This window comes from Genypterus blacodes, unplaced genomic scaffold (genome assembly GCF_046128005.1).
Source record: "Genypterus blacodes isolate CSIRO-AG114 ecotype Tasmania unplaced genomic scaffold, CSIRO-AGI_Gbla_v1 ptg000013l_1, whole genome shotgun sequence".
NCBI classification, from domain to species: domain Eukaryota; kingdom Metazoa; phylum Chordata; class Actinopteri; order Ophidiiformes; family Ophidiidae; genus Genypterus; species Genypterus blacodes.
Window position 1 is genome coordinate 895,001 of NW_027466827.1, and position 23,166 is coordinate 918,166.

General features: G+C 43.9%; 1 protein-coding gene and 1 non-coding gene across 2 annotated transcripts; both read right to left on the reverse strand.

Moving 5' to 3' along the window:
* Window positions 1–6,061: 6,061 nt before the first annotated feature.
* Window positions 6,062–23,097, reverse strand: scara3 (scavenger receptor class A, member 3). The gene is made up of 12 exons (XM_076166910.1): window positions 22,655–23,097; window positions 14,032–14,067; window positions 13,629–13,673; window positions 12,923–13,042; window positions 10,600–10,680; window positions 9,748–9,866; window positions 9,202–9,446; window positions 8,899–9,118; window positions 8,620–8,708; window positions 8,348–8,540; window positions 8,072–8,249; window positions 6,062–7,985 (listed from the first exon to the last, which is right to left on the reverse strand). The coding sequence occupies exons 1-12, from the start codon at window positions 22,659–22,661 to the stop codon at window positions 7,489–7,491; spliced, it is 1,830 nt and encodes a 609-aa protein (XP_076023025.1). The 5' UTR covers window positions 22,662–23,097; the 3' UTR covers window positions 6,062–7,488.
* trnal-cag (transfer RNA leucine (anticodon CAG)) lies at window positions 10,733–10,815 on the reverse strand. The gene has a single exon. It is a non-coding gene; the product is annotated as a tRNA-Leu (tRNA).
* Window positions 23,098–23,166: the final 69 nt, after the last annotated feature.

Here is a 23,166-nt window from a genome sequence, read left to right on the forward strand (position 1 = left end):
ATGTTTGTTCGTTTCAGGCAAGGACATTATAAACATCCCCATAATTATCTCTGGTTGCCGCGTGAGACCCCCCGACTCCTGCAAACCCACGGCTGTACAGCTGCTATGGCGACTCAAGGGCCTGTCGCATTTAGAGCTTTGGCGTAATCTGGTCCCCATGGTAATCGTTACGTGTGAATGGATCTATTTACTCCAAACAGCTCCGATTTGTGACAGGATACAGCTCCCCATTTTAAAGCTTTATTAAGGAAATTCTGACTCATAGTAAACTTATGGTGAATGTGTTTACCTCCACCAACTCCTGACAAAAATCGGGATTTGAATCTGGCTCTTTTGTAATTCTGTACTACTTACGTGCATTTTGATGCTTTGTGTTTGCAAGGCTGAGTGTTTGTTGAAGATTTAAATTCCCTCTTATTGGAAACACATGGCTCACTATTATACTGCTGCTGCTGCTGCTGCTGCTTCTGCCTCAGTTCAGTTGCACACAGAGGAGGCACTGGCTCCGCTCCAGTTCTGGCATTAATGAACTTAATATTATGTGCGGTGACATTTGGAAGCGCTGAAAGGATTTGAGAGGAAAAATTATCGGAGGCTCGATCGGGCCAAAGCTGAAGCTGGAGCGAGATCGCGTGGAGAATTGTGTTGTTTCTTCCTATGTTGGAATGATTGGGGACATCACGGAAGAGCCAAGTGATGAGTTTTGTAGAAATCAAGCATAGAAAGAGTGAGAGAGTGATGCTTTACCTTCAGTAAACGCATTGCTGCTTTTTAATGTGGAGAAACTGTCACGGCTCATCCCCTCGTCCTCAACAAGCCTCCACAGCTGTCTGCCATGTGGCTCCTGCATGGCTCCGACTCCTCTAACCCAAGTGCCTGTTTTGTGAAATACCAGAGCAGAAAGGGGGGGGGGAGAAAATTAGAATTAAAAAATAAATAAGAAATCAACCAGCCCACCACAAGACCACCATCATCTCAGTGCTAAATTACTCTGACGATATCCACAACCCACAGCTTCAGAGCAATTTAGCCCCAAATTGGTTGTTTGTCAAAGCCGGAGAAAAAAGAAGAGAACAGAAGAGAGAGAAAGAGGCAACTGGAGTCCATAAACAAAACTATTTATGTTGCAAAAAGGAGGGATCGGATGACAAAAAAAAAACCCTTTCAAAACAATCCAAAACCATTATAGAAAAGTAGCCCTGCCTGTGGAATTGGATGGTTTGTTCTAAACCGTGTTTGTTGCAACAGTGTTTACAGCTTTAAAGCTAAAGAAAAAAGACGTTTGCCAATTGGATAAGTTGTGGATAACATATCATTATCCGACTTCTGTTTCTGAGAGCAGCTTTTATCTTCTCACATTCAATCCCCTTCAACATCAGTGTCTTAAAACTGAAACTAGCTTAAAGGGTTCCGTCCACGATTCCAGCAAAGACGCGATCGGGTGACATCAACGCGCCAAAAACAAGACATCGATAAAAATAAAAAGGTTCAGCGCCAGAGAGTAAGTGCAGCTCAAACGCGTGGTTACACAACAACACAATAAACCTCAGCTGTCATCCAAAACCAAAACAAACAGATAATACTTGACTTCAGTCTCCGTTACATGTTATGCTAGCTATTCAAACAACTTTGCTTCGGAGCGTCTGGAAGGAAGAAGCCTGGCCGTTTTTCCAGGTTATGGTGGATTTGTATCCTGGCGAGGACTCAATGACTCAACATGCAGCTGTGTGTTGTACATGCGTGTGCGTGACACATGTGCACGATACGAGCTCCATTTGTAACCAGTTGTATTTCCATCGCCATACATTTTCCATTTGTATAGGGAATTGTTGTAAACACACACAGAGGCTATGGAGGAAATGGGGAGCAGGTGTGTGTGTGTGTGTGTGTGTGTGTGTGTGTGTGGGTCAGCTGGTGGACAGGTGGAGGATGAGGTGGAGGATTGAGACGTCCAGGATACAAATGTAAGGTAAAATCAACTGTAATGTTGGTTGTGCACGTTGTTGCCAGGCAACGGTTTTGGCTTGTGAGATAAGAGGTCCAGAATGATCCGAACCAAACTGGTGCTTCCATCAGGCTCCAAACCTGCAGCCACTGTGTCCATGTTTGACATTTGTGACCTGTCAACCTGTTTGTGATCGACTACTCAATCACAGACATGTTGGCTTTCTGTTTAGGCGTGTCCATGGCAACTAGGAGACACACTTTCAGGCAATCAACGCTTTACGTATTTAGGTCGTTGGAGCTTGTTCGCCTTTCAGAACTGTCAGTCGGCAAAAAATTGCTCATTCCTGCTTATTTCTTTATATCATAGTGTAATGCAATACATGCTGACTCACTCCATGCACAGTGCAGCAGGTGTGATTCCCCCTCTCTCTCTCTCTCTCTCTCTCTCTCTCTCTCTCTCACACACACACACACACACACACACATCTGGCTATATGTGCCAGAGCTAAAGGCAGAGTATGCTTACACAGCTGTTTACGTAATGAGCTCTTTGGGGGCCTGTCAAACCAATACTGAGCTCTCTCTCTCTCTCTCTCTCTCTTCCTCCACCTCCGCCTCCAGGCAGATCCGATGTCATGATGGGTGAGGTCACACACAACCTGCTCCTCGGAATCAGTGTGACAGGAAAGCTGGGTAAATACAGCATACAGTCAAATAATTCATTTTCTCTCCACTGAAGTATTTTCACATTTCCTGGGTTAGAATATAACATCATGCAGGAGATGTTACAGATGATGTCATTACGTATGTAATCTGAGGCAGAAAATCCCATCAATCACCATTTGACATGTCTAATGGCACCTCACACACTCGAACCTTGCAGGGGGTCTCAGCAGAAGCCGCCCAGTCGCATTAACAGAAATCACTCCTGAATTCATTCCAAAACCGCACTGGTGTGACATCATGTGTGCTGAGTCAGCAAAAAAAGCATGGAGCCTGTGGGGGCGTGTTAGATAACAAACCAAAACCTCACAGCTACTCAATCCACTTTACAGCCAATCAGCCCTCAAGCGTACATGTGCGGTGAGGGAGAGAGGTGTTACATCCTGGTCATTAATGACTTTGGAGGGAGAAGGGGGGAGGAGGGCAGTTTTAATGTGACATCAGAGAGCACACGCCCCGTCGCTACACCAGTGGAATTCTTCACTGGGAGCTGTAGTGGTAGTGTGGCTGTAAGTTAAACGCGTATGTGATGGTGAAATGTATTCCACCTGGGAAAGTGGATTCTGGCAGAGGTTCCAGAATGCACATCTGGCCGCTGGGTTTTTGCTCCTGGCTGAGCTCCTACGCCATGCCCTCCTCTCACACTCCTCACACCTCCTTTTGACGTAGGAAAGAGGTGTGTTTTTCAATCTCTCTCTCTTGCTGTTCTTATGCCAGTTGATGGATTACTTCAGCTACTAGAGTTTGACAAAAAATATGCCACCAGTGGGTTAATGAAACTTTTGTCAAAAGCCCGCTGGGTAAACTCGACCCAGCTTGGGCGGTAAGAATGAAAAACACAGCTGCTTTTTCTTAGTGACCAAAAGTTGACGCTAAGTAATTGTGAGGTTTTTCATTTCGTAGTAACTCTTGATTAGAATTGGTGTGTTAGGTGGGAGTGTGTTTTAGAATAATACCCAGCTGCTGTAATAGGCCCAGTAACTGTTGGTGTAACCGAGTGGGGGCGAGTCGCGAACAAGCCAAACCAAAATTCACGAGTAAATCTTGCCAAGTTCAACAGGCCTAGTTTCCCATGATACTCCCGTGAACCTCAACCTGACTGAGTGAGTGACTAAGCGACTAATCCGAGACAAAAATCATTGCTTATTACTGAAAATATGAAAGATTAGAATGTTGTTAAGGCCCTTAGAAATGGAAATACACAGTGATCAAATATGTTAAGTTTCAGATGATGTCAAAAGTAAATTCCGAATGAACTGAACCCTAACCTTGATTCTGAGTCCTGACTGTACAGGAAGTGACCACGATCTACTCCCTGATCCTAACCATGTGTGTGTAAGTTGCTTAATCATATCCACCCATCAAACTCTAAATGTGTATTATTTGTGCAAGAGACTGCAGGGTAACAAAACATTGAGCTGTCCACATTCTGCAGAGGCGTTCAAGACCACAACAAATGCTGTCAGTTACCATCTTCCAGATATGTTTGAACATTGTGTCAACACACTGCTACGGAGCAAATTCCTCGCCTAACACATTTCATATTAAATGTATTTTGGCTGTATTTATTCTCATGAGACAAGAGAGACAATGTTGATAAGACACAGGCGAAGTAGTGCTATAATTTTGTCTTTTTGCCACTTTCCCTCTATTATAAAGTATTGGAATGGAATGTTTCCGCACCCATGTTTATAATAAAATTCATCAGGATGGCTCTTCCCTCTGGGCTGATGTTGGCAAGTAAAGATAAAACAATTTATCATGTTAAAAAAATATTTTGTTAATGACCAGTTGTTGTCATTCTGTGTTTAAATGATTCCTGACGCTTTCTCTATCTTATCCCTGTTTCTCTAGCTGTTGACACAATCCTGTTGAGTGTTCTCATGCTGAGCCCAGCGACGCTCCAGTACAGAAAACAGGACATTGTTATCTATCAGATGAAGCACAGATGAAAATAGAAAGCATCAATGTGCAAAGTTAATCACCTGAAAGTGTTTTTCTAATGACCTATCTTGTATTTACCTTATTTGAAGGATGCAGTTCAAAGTATTCCCACTCTTCCAATCTTTTTCAGGATAGTGGCAACACAACGGATGCAAGCTCCAACAAACAATACAAACAAAACAAAGCGCCGACTGTTAAAGTGCTCGTTTTGCTCTACTGTGTCTTTCTGCGGCTAAATGCGGTGACATCTGTAACACTGAGCCCTCAAAGTGCTCAGGTTAGCAGAAGCCCCACTGATTTACGATGCCACACCTGTGAACCATTAAGAATTTGTCTGCAGGTGGGTGTGGATGCTCTCGGTGGCTATTGCCTACCTACGCATTCACCAGACACAGAGCGTCATTAGCAGCCCATTGGTCCCTTGATTAGATGCAGTATTGACTCTCCTAACTACGCAACTAACTAACTAGTTCGTCGCTGCTGCTTCTGCGCTGTTCTTCACTGTTCTTCTCTCGTCTTTCTTCCCTTCTTTCCTTTGTTTTGTTCCCTTTTGCCAATTCTGTCACACCACTGGAGGTCTCTCTTTATTTTCTTAACTAAATTGAGTGAAAACAGTGTGTCCTTTGAATAAAGAAGAAAAGAAAAAAAAGAATTTAGCGGGGAACGGTGAAAATAAGATGTATTAGATTTATCCTGGATTTCATCTCAAGCGTGTTTCACCGCTTCATAGATCAAAAACTAGAATTTCAAGCTTCTCTTTCTTGGAGGTGCAAAGACAGAGTGATTTAGAATAAAATGTTCCATGTTCCTAACTAGCAGTCATGGGACGGAAGGAGTAAGGGATTTGGGTGGATTCTTGGAGGAAGTTTTTGTTGGAGATCAAGTTCCTTACATCTCAAGAGGCCTGTCATGTTCCCCACACAGAGCAACCCAGGAGGGAGGAGGAACCCTGCGAAAACAGCTTTCAGCAGGAGATCAGGCCTGTCGCCACAGCCTTCTGCAGGGAAGCTGTGATCGCTTTTCCCCCGCAACACATCGCCATAAACCGGCGTCATCACAGAGCGCCGACGCCAAATCATTCTCATACGGATATGAATTATGGCGAACCGTGATTAATGATTGTTTATGTGATTTGCGGCCTATCAAAGATGTTACTTCCCCGTTTAAAACACAGACATGTTTGAACATCTACACCTTTTACTGTACTTCACTGTTTTGTGCGCCTGTGTCCTACGAACTGCACTATTAGCACATTTTTTGTAAATGTCAACGAAACAGACGGTAAATCTAAACAATCCGACATCGCTGAGTTCAGTGGCAGCAGACCACAAATATCTAAAGGGAGGGGCTTGCATGTGTTTTGTATTAAAGAACAAAACGGCTCCCTTTCCACCACAATGAAACAATAGCAGCATGTTCTGGAGGCACAGTAGGATCTAGACCAGGATGAGGTTTAACAGCATTTATTGAAGTTCGATGCAAGCCAGTCGCATTTCATAACAACACAGGTTTACAAAAATATTTCTCCATTTTGGACTTTCTTGACATACAAACAATCATGTTTACACGTGGATCGTATGCGTATCAATATCCTAAAATAGCAAACTACTACTGTTGCCGAATAAAACTTTAACTGCTGCTTTGGTGTTTTTCTTTCTTTTCTCCCTCGACTATAACACTTACACGCTCCATTTGTATGTTTTGCCTTGGGGCCTTGATACCTTATTGTTTTCACAGACATGGGTGTCGACGAGAATTACACATCATTTTCTTCATTCCATGCCATTAACACATTAGTGTGAAGGAAAACATGTTTGGTGAAGCAATTAAAAAACGACTGGAAGTGGAAACCGAAAGGCCGTAGATTCAGATTTAGTTCTTGAGAGTTCGTAAAAAATGAACGTTTTTGTCCAGTAAATTCTAGAAAGTCTTCAGAGTTCCTGCTCTGAAAAGCCACATTGAGTTAAAACGAAAAGAAAGACATAAAACAGACTCATTTCTACACTTTAAAATGCAATAAAGTGCCATCCATCAGAAAAGCATGTGCCAAAGTGAGTATAATGTAAAGCAAAGATATTAGAAAGTAACACAGGAATATAAACCAGTTCAGAATGGGACTAGAGTATCCAGCTGGTCTAGAGTGGATTGTACCACTTCATGATTCTACATCTGTGGCAATCTGCCCTCACTTATTATTAAACCCTGTGACGTCTTGGTGGTTCAGCAACAACCTCAAATATTGCAAAACAATCAAAAATTCAACAATGGAAGGAAGGATTCTCTACAGAAACTGGCTTATGAACTCTTTCTGATCTTCATTACAGTATATGTGGTACATAGTATCTGACATTAGATGCTAAAACATGAAAAGCACCAACTCTGACTGATCTGATGGTGTTTGGTGTGATAGTTTGAAGGCCAAAGCTGAATGGTTCGGCCCAACTCAATTGAAACATTTCAGAATTCAAACTGTACAAAACTCCGGCATTCCCAAACACATCAACGCATCATTCCACTTTCCCCTTTTATGACAGAGAAGACCCATGAAGAGCACATATAAGACTCACTATATTGTATATAGGTATTTTGCTTCATATACCACCTTACTCAATTGTCCAAACGTCCATTTGTGGCGCAGATACTCTCTTTCTACTGAAAATCAAATTACAAAAGGAGGAAAAGTTCAGTTCCGTTCTGTGGTTGCAGGTCTGTGTTCTATCCCCCTTTATGATGACCTTGATGACCTTGCATTGTCTGGAGCAATCCCACAGATATGGACTAAGAGTTCCTTGTCTTCCTCCTTGTTTGTACATCATAAAATCTCTCTCCTTTTCTGTTTCGACCCTGTCTGCCTCTTTTCATCGCTCCGTCTCTCTACTGCCTCTTTGAGCCGGCGCCAGGTGTCACAGTTCTTGCATGCTCTTGTGTGACGCTGTGGCACGCCAAGCCAGGAAGTCCGGGAGGTCCGGGAGTTCCTGGTGGTCCATGTGGCCCCAATGGCCCTGGTTTTCCCCTCGCTCCTTGTGGTCCAGTTAGACCTGGTAGTCCTGCCTGGCCCTGGATCCCTGAGGGCCCCTTGGGTCCTGGAATTCCATCTTTACCCTCGCGGCCCATGTCACCTTTCTGGCCCCTCGGACCCCCTGGGCCTGGTATACCAAGAGACCCTTTGGCTCCTTTGATCCCTATTGCCCCTCTGACACCGCTGGGGCCTTGTTCACCCAGTGCTCCCTTGGGTCCAGGAAGGCCCCTCTCTCCAGGGAAGCCACGACCACCAGAAGGGCCTCTGTCACCTTTGCTCCCAGACAGTCCGAAAGGTCCTTTTGTACCAGTCTCGCCCCGGTTCCCTTTGGCTCCCGGTGGTCCAGGAGCACCTGTAGAAAGAAAATGGAGAGGTGACGTGACCAGATACAGTATAACTTCTCTTAGCTTAGTATTATTTTGTTACATCTCAAAGTACCTTTCACTATAGTAAAGTTCTTGATAAGATGCGTGTGGTGTGTGTCCACTAGCTTCAACTCCTCCATCACCATGGACAAGTTCCTGACATCCACATCCAGACGCACGTTTAACAACATGTACTGCTGTCGTAGAGTGTCAGCTAGGTGGAGGAGCAGCAAGACCGTGTTGTTCATGTTCTGCGGAAAGGAGACGAGGAGAGTGTGAGGACGGAGAAGAGAAGAAGAACAGGAACAGAAGATCTTCTCATCTTTTACAGGACTTGTGTGGTTCCTACCTGTAGATCCTCCGTGTGTCTCCCCAGGCGGCTCTGGCAGGACGAACTCTCCACGTTGATGTACTTGTACATACTCTGGACGTGGACAACCGTGGCGTTGATGCTGGAGGAGATCGTGTCGATCTCCATCTCGATGGAGTTCAAGCGGCCTTCCAAAGCGGAGAAACGCTCACCTGTGCGGTTCTCGTAGTACCTGAAGAAGAAGAGAGGAGGGTTACAACGAAGGGCGTCTACACATTTGTTTATACCGGTGGATGTGTGCAGTCGTTCACCTGGAATGATACTGAAGGTCGTGCATGTTCTCCTCGTGTTCGTCCATGAAAGAGGTCACGTTGTCAAGCTGCATCTGTAGGTTCATCACCTGGAGAATACACACACAGACAGAAAGCCCACAAGGATTCAATCAATGAGGCTCTATATCGAACAGACTGAAGAGTTTGTAATCCTAAGCTTTGTTATGTAAAATAGTATGTTGCCATGAGACTAATCAAGACCTTTAATGCATTTTGAGCCAAGCATAATCACTGTATGAGTCACACACACACAGTTACCTGCTGAGTGAGGTCATAGTAAACCTCAGTGGACATGCTGATTCTCTGATGTGCTGCCAGAATGCCGCTGTGGAGGACGCGCATGCTCTGCGTCGTGCTGCTGGTGTTGGATTTGATGGCGCTGAGAACCCGACTGTAGTTCTGCCAGTCGCTAGTCAGCTTCTGCAGGACCATAGTCTCCTCGTCTGACTTCCTCTGCAGGGCGTCTATCCACATATTACTGGGAAGTAGAGGACGTATGTATGGTGAACAACGGGGACTATGTGAGGTCCATCTTGTCTCCTGTCCCCTCCTTGGTCTCACCTGAGTGCCACGGTGATGTTAACCTGCTGCGTCGTGGCTTTCAGGTCGTACTGATCCTCTGTCAGAGTCTTCATTTTCTCCTCGGTTTCCTCGATCACGTCCTTCCAGCCCTCCACCTGACCCAAATATCGCTCCAGTGACTGATTGAGAAGCTTGATCGACACGATGTGGTTTTGCACGTCACGCGTCAGCCGGCTGCTAGTGGCCTTAAGTGTGTCCTGGGTCTGCGAGGCCTGATCTAGTACCTGGGGTGAATTGAATGAGGGACAAAAGATGGAAAGATACAGAGGAGAAAGAATGTTCTGGCATAAGGAATGTGTAATTTGAAGATAGTTTCAGTAGGAAAATTCCCGGATTTGGAATATTACAGTGTTGTGTAATTTCCTAAGAGAAGGAGGAAATAATGGATGGAAATGAAGATAGAGGGGAGAACGTCCAAACCACAGGCTCATCCAGCTACACGTGTACTGTGGGGACCAGCAAGAGAGAGAGAGAGAGAGAGAGGGAGAGAGAGAGAGAGAGAGAGAGAGAGGGAGTGAGGCGTACCTGCTCCTGATTCAGAATCATTCTCTGGATGTCTTCAAACTCTTTTTTCAGCCTGCTGATCTCCTCGCTGTACAGGGTCACATCCAGACAGCCCGAACAGTTGGAGGTCGAGCTCAGATCTGACACAGGGAGGGAGAGAGAGAGAGAGAGAGAGAGAGAGAGAGAGAGAGAGAGAGAGAGAGAGAGAGAGAGAGAGGGAGAGAGAGGGAGAATAAGGGGAGAAATGATTGTCAGCAACTGCGGTTCTCAACCTGTATGATGACTATAATCCGTGGCCCCCTGGTGGTACGAAACAACCCTGCAATTCTGTGATTATAACAGGTTTCTACTTTTTTCTGAATATTTCAATGAACGACCACTTTTGCTCCAAAACAACCCAAGTCATGCCGTGTTAACTCTGCAGCTCTGCATGGGCGTCGGTCACTTTTTGGCCCTCATAGCTTCTCAGCAGATGGCAACACGCCAGCAGCTGCTCAAAGAGAGAGCAGACACATCTGCTGAGGCCTATTCCTTACAGTTGGCAGCTTGTTGGTGAGATAGTACTTATTTTGCTGGTGTCACTGGTGTATATATACCATTTGTATATACAAGTGTAATAAATGACCTTAAAAACTTGCTACATACACAGCACATAAACATACATTCCTCACGCTGCCTTAAAGAACCTTTTAGGAATAAATTAAAACTTTCAAAGGTCCAAAAATCACTTCAGGAACTCACATTTTCAATCTGTAACTGTACTTTATGTTCACATGCTTGAAGTATTTTGGAACCGTGTGTAGATCTGTGAGGAAACTTTTTTTAAGTAAATTAGTCTAATACACATGTTTTGAGTTCATGGAGCATCTTTACCTTCTAGTCCTTGCTGAACGCTGTTGATCTTGGTGTGGTAGCGTGACTCTTCCTCAGACAGATTGTCCACCTTCCTGTACACTGCAGACACAGAGCGATGAGATGAGATGAGATAAAAACGCTTCAAAGATACTGTCAGAAGTGGGATTCGAACCCACGCCTCCAGAGGAGACTGCGACCTGAACGCAGCGCCTTAGACCGCTCGGCCATCCTGACACATGCTAACATGTATAATGAAGATGATTAGGAGTGATTGATTGGTGGGTAAACATTCTACTGCGCTGGGAGATCCATTATGCAGTCAAAGAAAATAGACAATGGCACCCCGTTGTATGTTTTTGTTACACTCTCATACACATGGAAGCCTCAAATAGGCTAAAAATAACAAGAAAGGAGCCAAAAACTGCACAAAAATACTGAAAATGTCTTCAAAAAGCTCCACAAAATCATGCATCATACAGCACAAAACATAATTAGGAAGGAGACTTGAAGGAGAAAAGTATTATTCGTAACAAAACAACAAAACACATCAGCAGAACCTCGCCGTTAACAGGAAACAGGAAGTATTTAATGGAGCGCGAATGAGAGGCTGTAACTTAAAGGCCCTGACAAGAGAACACGTAAAGTTTTTATAAGCTTACAAACGTAACCAAAACACTGATAAATGATGGTCCCAGCAGCTGGACCCTGGTTTGCTCCTCCTACATGCCTTTCCCCAAGAGAGCAACAACATTACTTACAATCCGTGTGTGTTTTAGAGAGACACACGCGGAGAGAGAGTGTAAGAGTAGATGGTGTGTGTGTGTGTGTGTGTGTGTGTGTGTTTGCAGAGGCCTCGGAGCATCCTCACCCCCTGACTCAGGAGATTAAATACGGATCTGTTCTGTATTCTTCTGATAAATGCTTCCACATGCATTCTGTGCACATGCACACACACACACACACACACACACACACACCACCTGCTCCTCTGTGTCAGCAGCCGGGACGCTCATATGAAACATGGCTGCGGCGGAAAAGACGACATGCCCTCTCTACATTCTGTAAAACACACATGTGTACGGCAAATGTTTGATTCTGATTCCATATTTGTTCATGTTTGATAATTGTATGCAGTGTGTTCCTCTGCTGACCATAACATTTGCCACAGCTGTGTGTGTGTGTGTGTGTGTGTGTGTGTGTGTGTGTGTGTGTGTGTGTGTTTGTACATTTTCCCACTTTTTCCTGATGATCAGTGTATAAAATGGATTTATGAATTGCAAGAATGTTCTAAAATATCACATAATTGTACTCTTGTGCCTGCAGGGTGAATGTGTGTATCTACCTCTGCACACCTGCACATCATGTCCACACGTTAACACACATGTAGACTTCTTTCCTCTACATGTAGAAAGAAACGGGAAATGTTGATGTGTGCACGCTGTTCCAGATCCAAACTGGATTTAATTAGGCTTCTGTACATGTGTGTGTGTATGCATGTGTGTGTGTGTGTGTGTGTGTGTGTGTGTGTGTGCCGTGGGATTTGACATCATTCTATCAGAGCTCACTGGCTCCTCTGAGGTCCCTGAGCCGTACTAAAAGGTAAAGATTTACAGCTTCCAAACCCCAATAACAAGCAACTTTAATATGAAAAACATGTGTTGGTGCAGAGCAGCTGTCAGGAGAAATGTGGCACACGGGACCCTGGCTTACACTCAGGTCATCTTTGGGATTTAAATGGATGGTTTATTAAGGCACACACACACACACACAAACGCACGGTATCCTGAGTGTGTGCTTTGACCACGCCATGCTTACTTTTGGACACATAAAGCATATTTAAATGGTAATAGGACCAAATATGTGAGCAGGACAGCTTCTCTCATACACACACACACACACACAAACAAACACTGATGCCATGTTACACAGCACCCAGCCCTGATCCTCTGCGTGTCCACTCTGACCTCAGAACCAAACTGAACATAGTCTTCAACCTTAACCAAGATGGAATGGCTCAAAAAAGGAAACATGTAAACATTTAGAGTCTCCGTCTGCTATTTCTTTGCTGTTGCAGTCATTTAGTGAAGTCATTACAAGAAAGAAACCAGAATAGCAAACACCATAAGGTTCATGCTCAAAACGGATGTTTAAACACACAAACACACACACACACACATTGTTTTATGTCAGACTGACCACATGCTATAAAGATGGGCAAGTTAAGCCACGCCTTGTTCAGAAACACATGGCTGGATTCAGATCAGGAGCAGATGATCTGAATCCGTGATGGTAGAGGGAGGATGTTATCTGTGGAGTGAAACACGGGGTCGAGCCGACTCACCGAGCGAGGCCAGCACCGCCACAGTGATGACGAGGAGCGCAACAAATCCATACAGGACTTTGACAGCCAGCTGGAGCGAATGACCCTGCTGGCACTTCACACAGCCCCCTCTGGAACGGCCTGAAAGACAGCGGATTGGGCAGGAGTGAATCCTCGTGTCTTGTCTTGCGAGACTCGAGAAAGGATCGCACAAAGAAAAAAAAAAGCTGGAAAATCAGATGAGACGGAACATGGCAAGGCGGGTGTGTGTGTGTGTGTGTGTGTGTGTGTGTGTGTGTGTGTGTGTGCCCCTTTGTTTGATGTGGCTTCTGTGTCGTACCTAAATAAATGTCAGGTTGAGCCTCTTAGATAATAGTAACACACTTCAGATGCCACCTCAGAGCCTCACAGAGCCTTTGGCAGCTAACTTAGAGGTCACGGGATTATGAATGAGAGGCTGAAAGTGGGGGGAAATGTGGCGCAGATGTGCATCTCACGCATAACAAAGCTGTCATGGCAGATGTACAAAGACACACGCAGACTGGCAACAAACACACATGCAAACAGTTACACTTTTTAAATGCGTTGGTGTGTAAACTCTGCATATACACACACACACACACGGCTGTACATGGCCTGAGAGGGGCGCGTTGTTTCATTTCCAAACAAATCCACATGCAGATGCTCTCATGTGCGTGCAGATGTGTGCGTGCGTCTAATGTGTCACCTCGAAACGAAGGCATTTCCTCTTCCTCGCCCGTGAGGTCCTCCTCTGGAAAACAAGATGAGGGGAAATAAAGGAGTCAATTTGATGACGATGGAAGTCGAACCTCTACACACTCTTTCATTTTGTGCTTTTGAAACTTTTTCAATGCTTGGAATGAAAGAAATGTGTAGAGTTTTTCTAGTTCCATTCAATGATATGATTTAAATTTGTCTTATATCACTGGAATTTGATCTTGTAACATCAATACAATCAACAATTTCTCTGATGGTTGCTTTGTTGCTTCCCATCATGCATGTGTTCATACATGGAGACAAATAGTTTGCATAATTGGTGGCATATGAGGGCAAAACAAAGTGACTATAATCGATCAGATGTTAGTTTAGAGTATTAACTTGATTGTTACCTTTGAAAAGTTGGTTCTCGTATCCGCCATAGCTGTCTGAGGACGAACAAAAGAGGGGAGGGGGACAAAAATGGAGTGTCAGTGCTTCTTTAGGTGACTCAAACCCACACATCCTCATTCTGGTGGAGCCACTGACAACTTTTATTACTTTTGTCATAAATCGTTCAGAACCAGCCGTCCCACAATCCCCCCACAGCAGCAGCAGCAGCAGCCGAGGCCGTAGAACACGACACCCGTGATCTCCAGGCTCTGCTGTGTGCTGAGGGTGGATGTGGTTCTTACATCGGGAAAAAAAACACACTTAATAACACCGTCAAAAAAAAAGAGACATGTTTTTGTTCTGCTGAAAAACAGCCCATAGCGGCAATGAGAACAGTGTCTGGCTGTGTGTGTGTGTGTGTGTGTGTGTTGACTCTGTGGTGTAACTGTAATGTGTGTGAGGATGTTGTCATCGCACTCTAGCTGGAATTGACACACCACCCAAACCCGGTACCCAATCCTACACCTGGAGGTGCTGTGGGAGTTTCAGGGACTAAAACTCTGCAAAGAACCACAACCCAGACTGTTTCTAATGGAAAGAAATGGGAATACACACACACGCAGACACACACACACACATATATACAGGAAACCAGTTTGCTACATTGCTGACTACATGGAACAACGTTTGCATTAGAAATGATACATAATCATCCACTCTGCCAGGCTTCCGCAGAGCTTTTGAGCAAACAGGGCCACTGGGTTGTCAGACAAGTCAAACATTACGTAAACAAAACAACAACAACAACAACAACAACAACAACAACAAATGTTTGACTTTAAAGATCATTTCCAGACTATGGCACTGTTTGCAAGCTTTCAAACATGTGTGTGTGTGTGTGTGTGTGTGTGTGTGTGTGTGTGTGTGTGTGTGTGTGAGATTTCCCTGCTGATTGGTGTGGAAGTTGCCAGGTCATGTGGAATCTGCGGTAGCGATTTTAAATGTTAAATGATTAGATTGTTGTTTTGTCGTCTTTATGGAAGCTAAAGCTGAGAAACAACAAGACAAAAACAGTATTTGTTGGTTTCCTCCATTGTAAGTGAACGTTTGTTCGGTTTGGATTCAGTTTCCGAAGCCAAAATGTCTGAAACCGGAACGTCCGTTATGGATCAATCCTGTGGTGAACCACTTCATCAGCTGAGAGGGAAGAGAGCTACGTTTACGCACATTATGGTCGCTCACGGGGATTAAATGAGTTATGTGTGTGGAAATCCTGCAGAGTTGACTGATGAGCTGACAGATAAGATGTTTTGAATGATGCTGCATAAGGATTTTTCACTTTTTTGTGCCTTAAGAGCCCCTTAACTATGAAGACTGAGCCAATAACTACCATTCCATCTTCCAATAAGTGACTGGGACTTGGTTATTGATTATGTTTCGATGTTTCGAAAGAAAATGCAGAAAATGAAACAATGTAACCAAGCTGTATCCCTCGGTACCTGACTGTTTGTTTTGGCGATGAAGACGCGGCTTTCTAAGTGCTCTTTACAGTCTGCGAACGCCTGATGAGGTGAGTGTTTATGTGGTGGAACAGCTGAGGTCAGGTCTGCGTAGGCGCGCCACTAAACACTGAGGCTGACATAATGATGGAGGGAGGACAGAGAGACAGAACAGAGGAGGAGGAGGAGGGGGAGGAGGAGGAGGAGGAGGAAGAGGAGGAGGAGGAGGAGGAGGAGGAGGTGGAGATGGAGGACAGAGAGAAAGAAAAGCAGAGACATTCGCCAATCAGCATCTGTGGGCAAAACAAAATCCTTGAAGTTTTTTGGACTCCTGTGGTTTGAAAATTGATCCATTTCAAAGACTCTAATGTCAGTACATTGTTTTCTACTGGCAGCTTCAGCTTCCAACACACCATGAGCATCATCCACCCTCATCCTCATTGACCTCTCTCTCTCTCTCTATCTCTCTCTCTTTCTCCCTCTCTCTCTCCTCCACCCATGCCGCCGTTTCCTCTCCTCACGGATTCTTTCCCTCTGTGGAAAAAAAAAAAGTGTCTCCTGTAAGTGAGGAAGTCAACCTGTCCAACACACACACACACGCGTAGCAGAGCCGGAGCCAATCTGACTGCAGCACGACAACACGCCCCGGCCGGGTTACACCTCCAGTCAGCTCGGTTCAGACGTGGAAAAGCAGAAAAGCACCGTGGAACAACTAAATGGTGTTTAAACGTATTTGGTTTGGTCTGAATCACGGGACACACTGTCGAACTTACACCCTGGTTTGATTATGTTTCATACCGCATAATGTGAGCAATATTTCACCACAAAAGCAGTGAAAGTCAGATTTGGGGGTCGAAATGTGGTGGAGGGAAAAATGTGTTTTTCTAGTTAAAAACCCCCAAATTTGCAATTTTACTTTTCATTCAGCAGGGAAGTGAACCCCCCTCAGACTAGCTCTAAGGTGAAATGTGCTGTGCTGTCTAACTTTAGGGGGTAAAAGAACTGAGTTAACATCAATCATAGTAACAATAGAAAGTTTCTTTCTGTCAGCGGTAAATCTGACATTCATTTGCCGTGGAAAACAAATATTCCTATAACAAATGTAGCTTTGAGCTGCAGAAACGCCTGATAAACGCTTTCAAAGTTTGCATTCTGCACTTTACCCACCTCCAATTCGCCTTTTGTCAAACGATAGAAGTACATGTCAAATTCTAATTGCATTTTTGTCTCTGCGGGACAGAAGAACACTCCGGTCTACATGAGCCATTCATTTAAACTCAAAGCTGTTATTGCAAACTGTTATCTGCAAACTTCAGAGGGAATGACGCATGGACGCGTATCCTTTCAAAGCCTGTTTAACAGATAAGGAACAGTGTGTTCCTGTAAAAACTGCACTGGATCGTGTTTAGATCATTCCAGACCTCCCTCGCAACGAGTTCGCCGAACCAACTGGCTTGGATTTCTGCGTCCTTACTTCTCTAAACAAACACTGAGGGTGAAACAACTCCAGAGGGTTTGAATGAAGTACTGCAGGGTGACAGCGGCTCTGACAGACATGTCACTAAAAACCGCCAGCGTGTACTTAAACCCGGAGAAATAGGAGTTGTCGGGTACGCCGGCGATAATCACTACGACGTCAGCAGGCAGATGTGTGTAAGCTGACATCTGACAGCCTGCCAAATACAAAATAAAAGCCTGGAGTTGGATTGTTGAGTGTCTGACTGGCTTCAGCACTGTGACGGAGCACATAAAACACATTAAACAGGCACAAAAGCATCATTTACTTCAATGTGACACAAGTTTGAATGAAATATTGTCCAAATAATGAGGAATAAAGTGCAAGGATAGACATCATAAGGCCAAAATCTCTGTTATCCTTTACAACATTGCATTTAAAAAGCCATAACATAACAGGTCTTTGAGAAGAAATTAAATATAGACAGATATTGTTCTGTTAGTTAACCAGACTGGATGACAGACTGGAAACATTATGAATACACTGATATGCAATTATAATACAGTATTTTGACACTAAACCTAACATTTCCAAATGAAAGAGTGGGAATATCACAGCACAACAAACCAGGGTTAGATTCCCTTTGTGAGTAGTTGAGTAAACCTGTAATCTGATCAGGATAATGACATATTTCCATAGACAAGTAAGGAATTATTAGTGTATGAAAAAGCGAGCGCCCCGGCTGTAGAATTCCCTATTTTCACACCTGGGCTTTTAGTTTTTTGGGAAAGGCCGCAATTCCTTGACAAAACTGTCCACTCTGCTCTAAGTCAAGGTTACCCAACTGAATATAAAGTTGCTGGCAGCCACGGTGGAGTCTGACAAAGAAAGGAAAGAAATAACACAGCATCTGGATTTGACTTTACGTTGGTGCGTTTGAACAGCTGATGCTTCTGGGCTTTGTCAAGGTCAAAAGTTTAAGATTATGTAAATGCCAAGATATTCATTATTCATGGTTTCACAAGGCTCTTGGCTCTTATGTGAATACGTTTCAGAGCCCAAAACGAACATTTTTAACATGACCTAACGTATTGTAGATTCAAAAGGAGCAGCTGAATTAATCCGCACAAAAAATTAACTTTGACGCACACATTCACACACATGCTCCTTTTTACAAGTCAGCTGTTTTTCACTCAGTAACATGAGAATGAGGAGTGTGTGTGTGTGTGTGTGTGTGTGTGTGTGTGTGTGTGTGTGTGTGTGTGTATGTGTGTGTGTGTCTGGATGAAGCTCCTCGTGATGCAACACATCTGTTGTAAGTCTTATGCTCCTTTATCCTCAATCTCTAAAACCACATGGGAGAAAACACTCTATCTACTTCATGTTCAAAGTCTCACTCTGCAACACAAGGGTTGATTGATAAGTCCTCAGCCTGACACATGACTTCCAACCTACACCTACAATTGAAAAAGGCTTTAATCGAGAACCAGTTTGGTTTCGGGTGATGACATCATATCAGTCCAATGGGATTATTTGTTTTGGACTGCAAGATAAATAAATGAGTATCATGAACCTTGGATTAAAATCAGGGTGGACATTAGTTTGAAAATGTGAAGTTACATCTTTTTACATCTGTTTTTGTCTATTTGTAGTTTTACATCTGGAGGCCCCTGGGTTGCACACACACACACACACACACACACACACACATACACACACACACACACACACACACACACACACCTGGTAATATAAAGGACCTCTCAGATATTATTACTATAACACTAACAGGAAGATTCCAACAAGAAGTCAGCTCACATCAAAATCATCCCCAAAAAAAAAACCCATGCTTTGGCAAAAATGTGTCCGAGCTTTCGGGCTTTCAGTGAACTGAGAGTGACTGTAGGTAGGATACAGTGTATTATGTAAGATTCTGGTCCAGATGGTGCACAGTGGCCAGCCACCCCACCTATGAAAACATGAGGTCCAGCAACACCAGTCGAAACAGCACACACACACACACACATACACACACACACACACACACACACGGGACAGAAGACAGAAACGCCTAGGACACAGTGATTATGTTACACGGCTTTTCCAAACATTTCTGATTGTCTCTAACCTGCTCCATAAGGACACAGTACCTGTATAGGGCCAATGATCATGACTGAGGGAAGCAAATTCAGAACGAGCAGCTCAGTAAAAGCAGGATTAAAACATACAAGATGTGACTCCCAACGTATAAAATAATATAACAATCCCACAGTAAGACAGGATGTTGCTCCAGCCAGCCACATGGAGTCAATCAGTCCTCCTCCCTCCCCGTCTTTTTCACCATCGGACCTTGCCCTCGGTGTCTCTGAACGCAGCGCCAGGGCTGCGCTGTAGCTAACCATCAGCACCACTCAACGGTTGTGGTTCCTCTGTGGTGGTTCCTCTCAGGGGGTTTTGGACTTCTGGAAATCTGAACCCCTACCCCGCCCTCCTCCTCCCTCTCCCTCAGAGCACTGTGCAAAATCCTTATCCTCTGTGAGTGGAGTAGCCTGGATGCCCTCTAACCTCACCGAATCACGCCAACAGATCAGGGTGACTCACTTTTGCAATTATTCTATTATCAAGTGCTGATATTGTCGCTTGGAATTTGCATTCAAATACACGCAAGGGAAACTAGGATGAGACCAATGAATGTGTTTTATCACAACCAATCCAAAGAACAAACATTTGATAAGCTTATCTCATGGCAAACCGTGTCGGAAAATAAAACTCTGCATTCTTGTTTCTGGGCTTTTTAATATATTTCGACTTGTTTTGCATTGATAGCATACAAAAATGCATGAAAACCAATCGAAATTCATCTTAAAATCTATAACTCAATAGCACAAATGTCTTAATAAGGAACTTAACGCTGCAAAAAAAAGTAGTATGACTCTTTAATAGATGCAAACACAGACAACAAAGCACCAAGCTTTTTTTAGCCACTCAATCCCCCTGAGAGAAGACTGCTTTAAGTGAAAGCAGTCAGAACATGGGCTCTGCTCCACATCAGAGCGGATTTCTGGACGACAACTCATAAAGTAAAATGACTCCCTCTCCAGCCGTGAGTTGACTTGCAAGCTCATTTAGATGCCCTCTGACTGGAATGTGCAGTAAATGCCCGGAATGTGTTGATCTAAAGAGCCAGGCAAGAAGTTACAGGCGAGTCATTACATGAGAACGCTCCTTTACTGTGGTTCGGCAGTGAAACGCGAGATTCCCAAAGTCGAGATCCCACAAATGCATCATGTTTTCTCAGGCGGAAAAGGGTTGAGACAGCGGAGGAGACGTGACTGGTTAGATTTACAGAGCAGTGAGGTCAAAGGGCGTATACAATATAGTTTTTATTTACTTTTAAAGTTTCCCATGATTGCTATCTCAGAGGATATTCCACACACAACTGCAGAACAAGATGCACACTTAAGTCCTCGCTCTCTGTCCCTCCCCTTTGTCTCACTCTCTCCTCATTAAGCACCTGTCTCTCATACACCCCTTTCCCTCTCTCTGTCTCTCTTCTTCTCTTCTCTCCTCCCTTACTCTCTCCTTCCAGTCTCCCCCCCCCCCAACAGGAATGTATGAGGCAGCATGTTTTCTTCTGGTCTGGGTGGGCTGAGCTCACTCTCAGCAAAGCCTGGAAACCACATTAGTGGACCTCCTGTACAGTCTGGCTCCGTCCCGTACTGTATACGGGAAAGTTAATTCAGTGTATCGTCCCTCCCCGGGGGTTTGGCAGGAGCAGAGACATAACGTGCTTACATGGATGAGCTTGATTGTATCTAATATGCTTTGATTACCACATATAAGCTGCCTTTGATTAACCCTAACTGTTCATAAAAGGTCAAAGTAGGTCAAGTCAAGTTTCATCTTAATGTGATGATTTCTGTTCTTTGCTCTCAATGATACTTTGGAATTTACCACATATACTCGTGTTTGCTGCATCTTGATGTATCTTTAACTGTGATCTTGAATGTTAGCGTTTACTTGTTATGTAGAGAAGCAGATGGACAATTCAAATAGTAAATTGCACCATTTCACATACAATAATTAGTGACTCACATAACACAAACAAATCCAAACAAAACCCGATTCATAAAGACTTTTATACTGTAATGCTAAGTGTGCTAACATCAAACAACTAGTTAAAGCTGCCGGCTAGCACAACAAATAGTTATGGGTATTTTTCTCAGATGTATGAACCACAACAGAGTAAAAATTGGAGTTAATATTGAACTTACGTGCATTTTAAGGACACAAATACGATTCCAGTGGGTTGCTAATGTTGTTGTGTATCTCCTGGGGGCACCGTTTGCTAAAACGTGTGCAAAAACACATGCAGAGGATTCTCACTTGGCGTTTTTGTCTATCAGCTGATTTTGGAGGTTTTTCTGCTGACTAGTGGCCAAATTTGGTTATTCCTGCTTACATTCCACTAGGTAGCAGACTTTGGCATTAATTCCTATTCAGTAGCTGGATAAATACTAAGATTTGTAGCTTGTATCTGTTTCATATAATAGTAAATTGAATACCTATGATTGTGTTTCATACTTCATCAACTGTTATTCTAAGAAAATAGATGTTATAGCAATGGACAAACTGGCATCCAGTCTTTGGAAAATGCAGTGCAGAAACACTACAGTAATAAATACTAGTAATAAATGTGTCAACAACACATTTTCAAGCTTAGTGGGATCTCTGCCTCCCTCGCCCCCTCCACCCTCCTCCCCATTCATCCTCTCTTTTCTCTTTTTCCCACCATAACCTTCCATCTCTGTCTCCATCTAACACTCCTCATACCACTGCAGCTCTGTATAAGTCAGTGAACCATGAACCGGCCCGCTCCCAAAGCCACATGGCAGCTCTGCTTTCATGTCATGTTGTGAAAAAGCTCAAATTCAAATGTTATGCTTTCAGCTCCGCACCCTTAAAGAGGATATGAACTCAATCTGTAGCAGATTGGCGGGGCTAGAGAACATTTTGTGTTTTTATGAAATAAGCTTGTGGTGTATACACACACACACACACACACACACACACACACACACACACACACACACACACACACACACACACACACACACATATAGAGATTTAAAGCTGACGAATCAGAGTCTCACATCCAAGAGCAACAAAGCAGCACTTTCTCAAGATCCAGACTGCCAAGATTGAGAACAGACCACATTTTGTTGCCGGAGCCATTTACAGGTGCTTGACTACATAACAACTCCGACCTGCTGATGTCTACATGTCCACATACCTGGTGCATGAACCTGACACATGCTTTTGAATCATCAGTGAATCTCTTTACATTGTAGGTGCACAGGCTTTCACACTTCTGCAGATTGTGCGATGGAATGATAGAAATGTTCATGAAATCATAAAAATCCATATCATTACAAAGTTAATGTTAAGAATTTTTAGAAAAAAACATCAGGATGGAAATGGATCAACTGAAAACACAGCTGAGATACAAGCTTGTTACCTGACAGCAGCCAGAACTTATGACCTCAGGTTGGATGCAAAAAAATTAACCTGCAAAGCAAGTCGTATCTTTAACCGAGTCATGTTTGTCATTGTTAAAAGTACAATGTTTTGATCTGAAACGTAGCTTTGGTATCAGCTGAGATGAGATGAGTGAAACTCTCACGTTACCTTTCATGGTTCCTCCCTCAAAAATCCTTGTTAAACAACTTGTTGTCCAGTTTGCTGAGGTTGATGCTGTGGGTGATGATGATGATGATGAAGCTGCAGTCCTCGTCACCGGATGGTTTGTTTCTACACAGTTAAGTGCCCAGGAATGGAAAATAGCACACAATTGTTCCTTTATTGTGTCAGTGGATCAATTCATGTGACATTTTCCAGGTGACAATGTTTCCAGAGTTCCAAAGTCCCAGAGTTCCAAAAAACGTCCACAGCAACCAAGCGAGAGAAAAGCATCTAATAGAGTCAATCAGTCAAGTGATCAATTAGGACTCAGCTTCATGTAGTAGCAGCACAAATAGCAACAACAGCAACAAAACTGTGTGCCCTTAAGTTTGCACATGTGCTTGCGTGCTGCTCGGAGGCATCATCCTTTGCAGAGCCCGAGAAGACTGAGACTCCTCAGACAGAAACCATGTAACATGAGGGAGGCAGAGCGGGCGAGAGAGAGAGAGAGAGAGAGA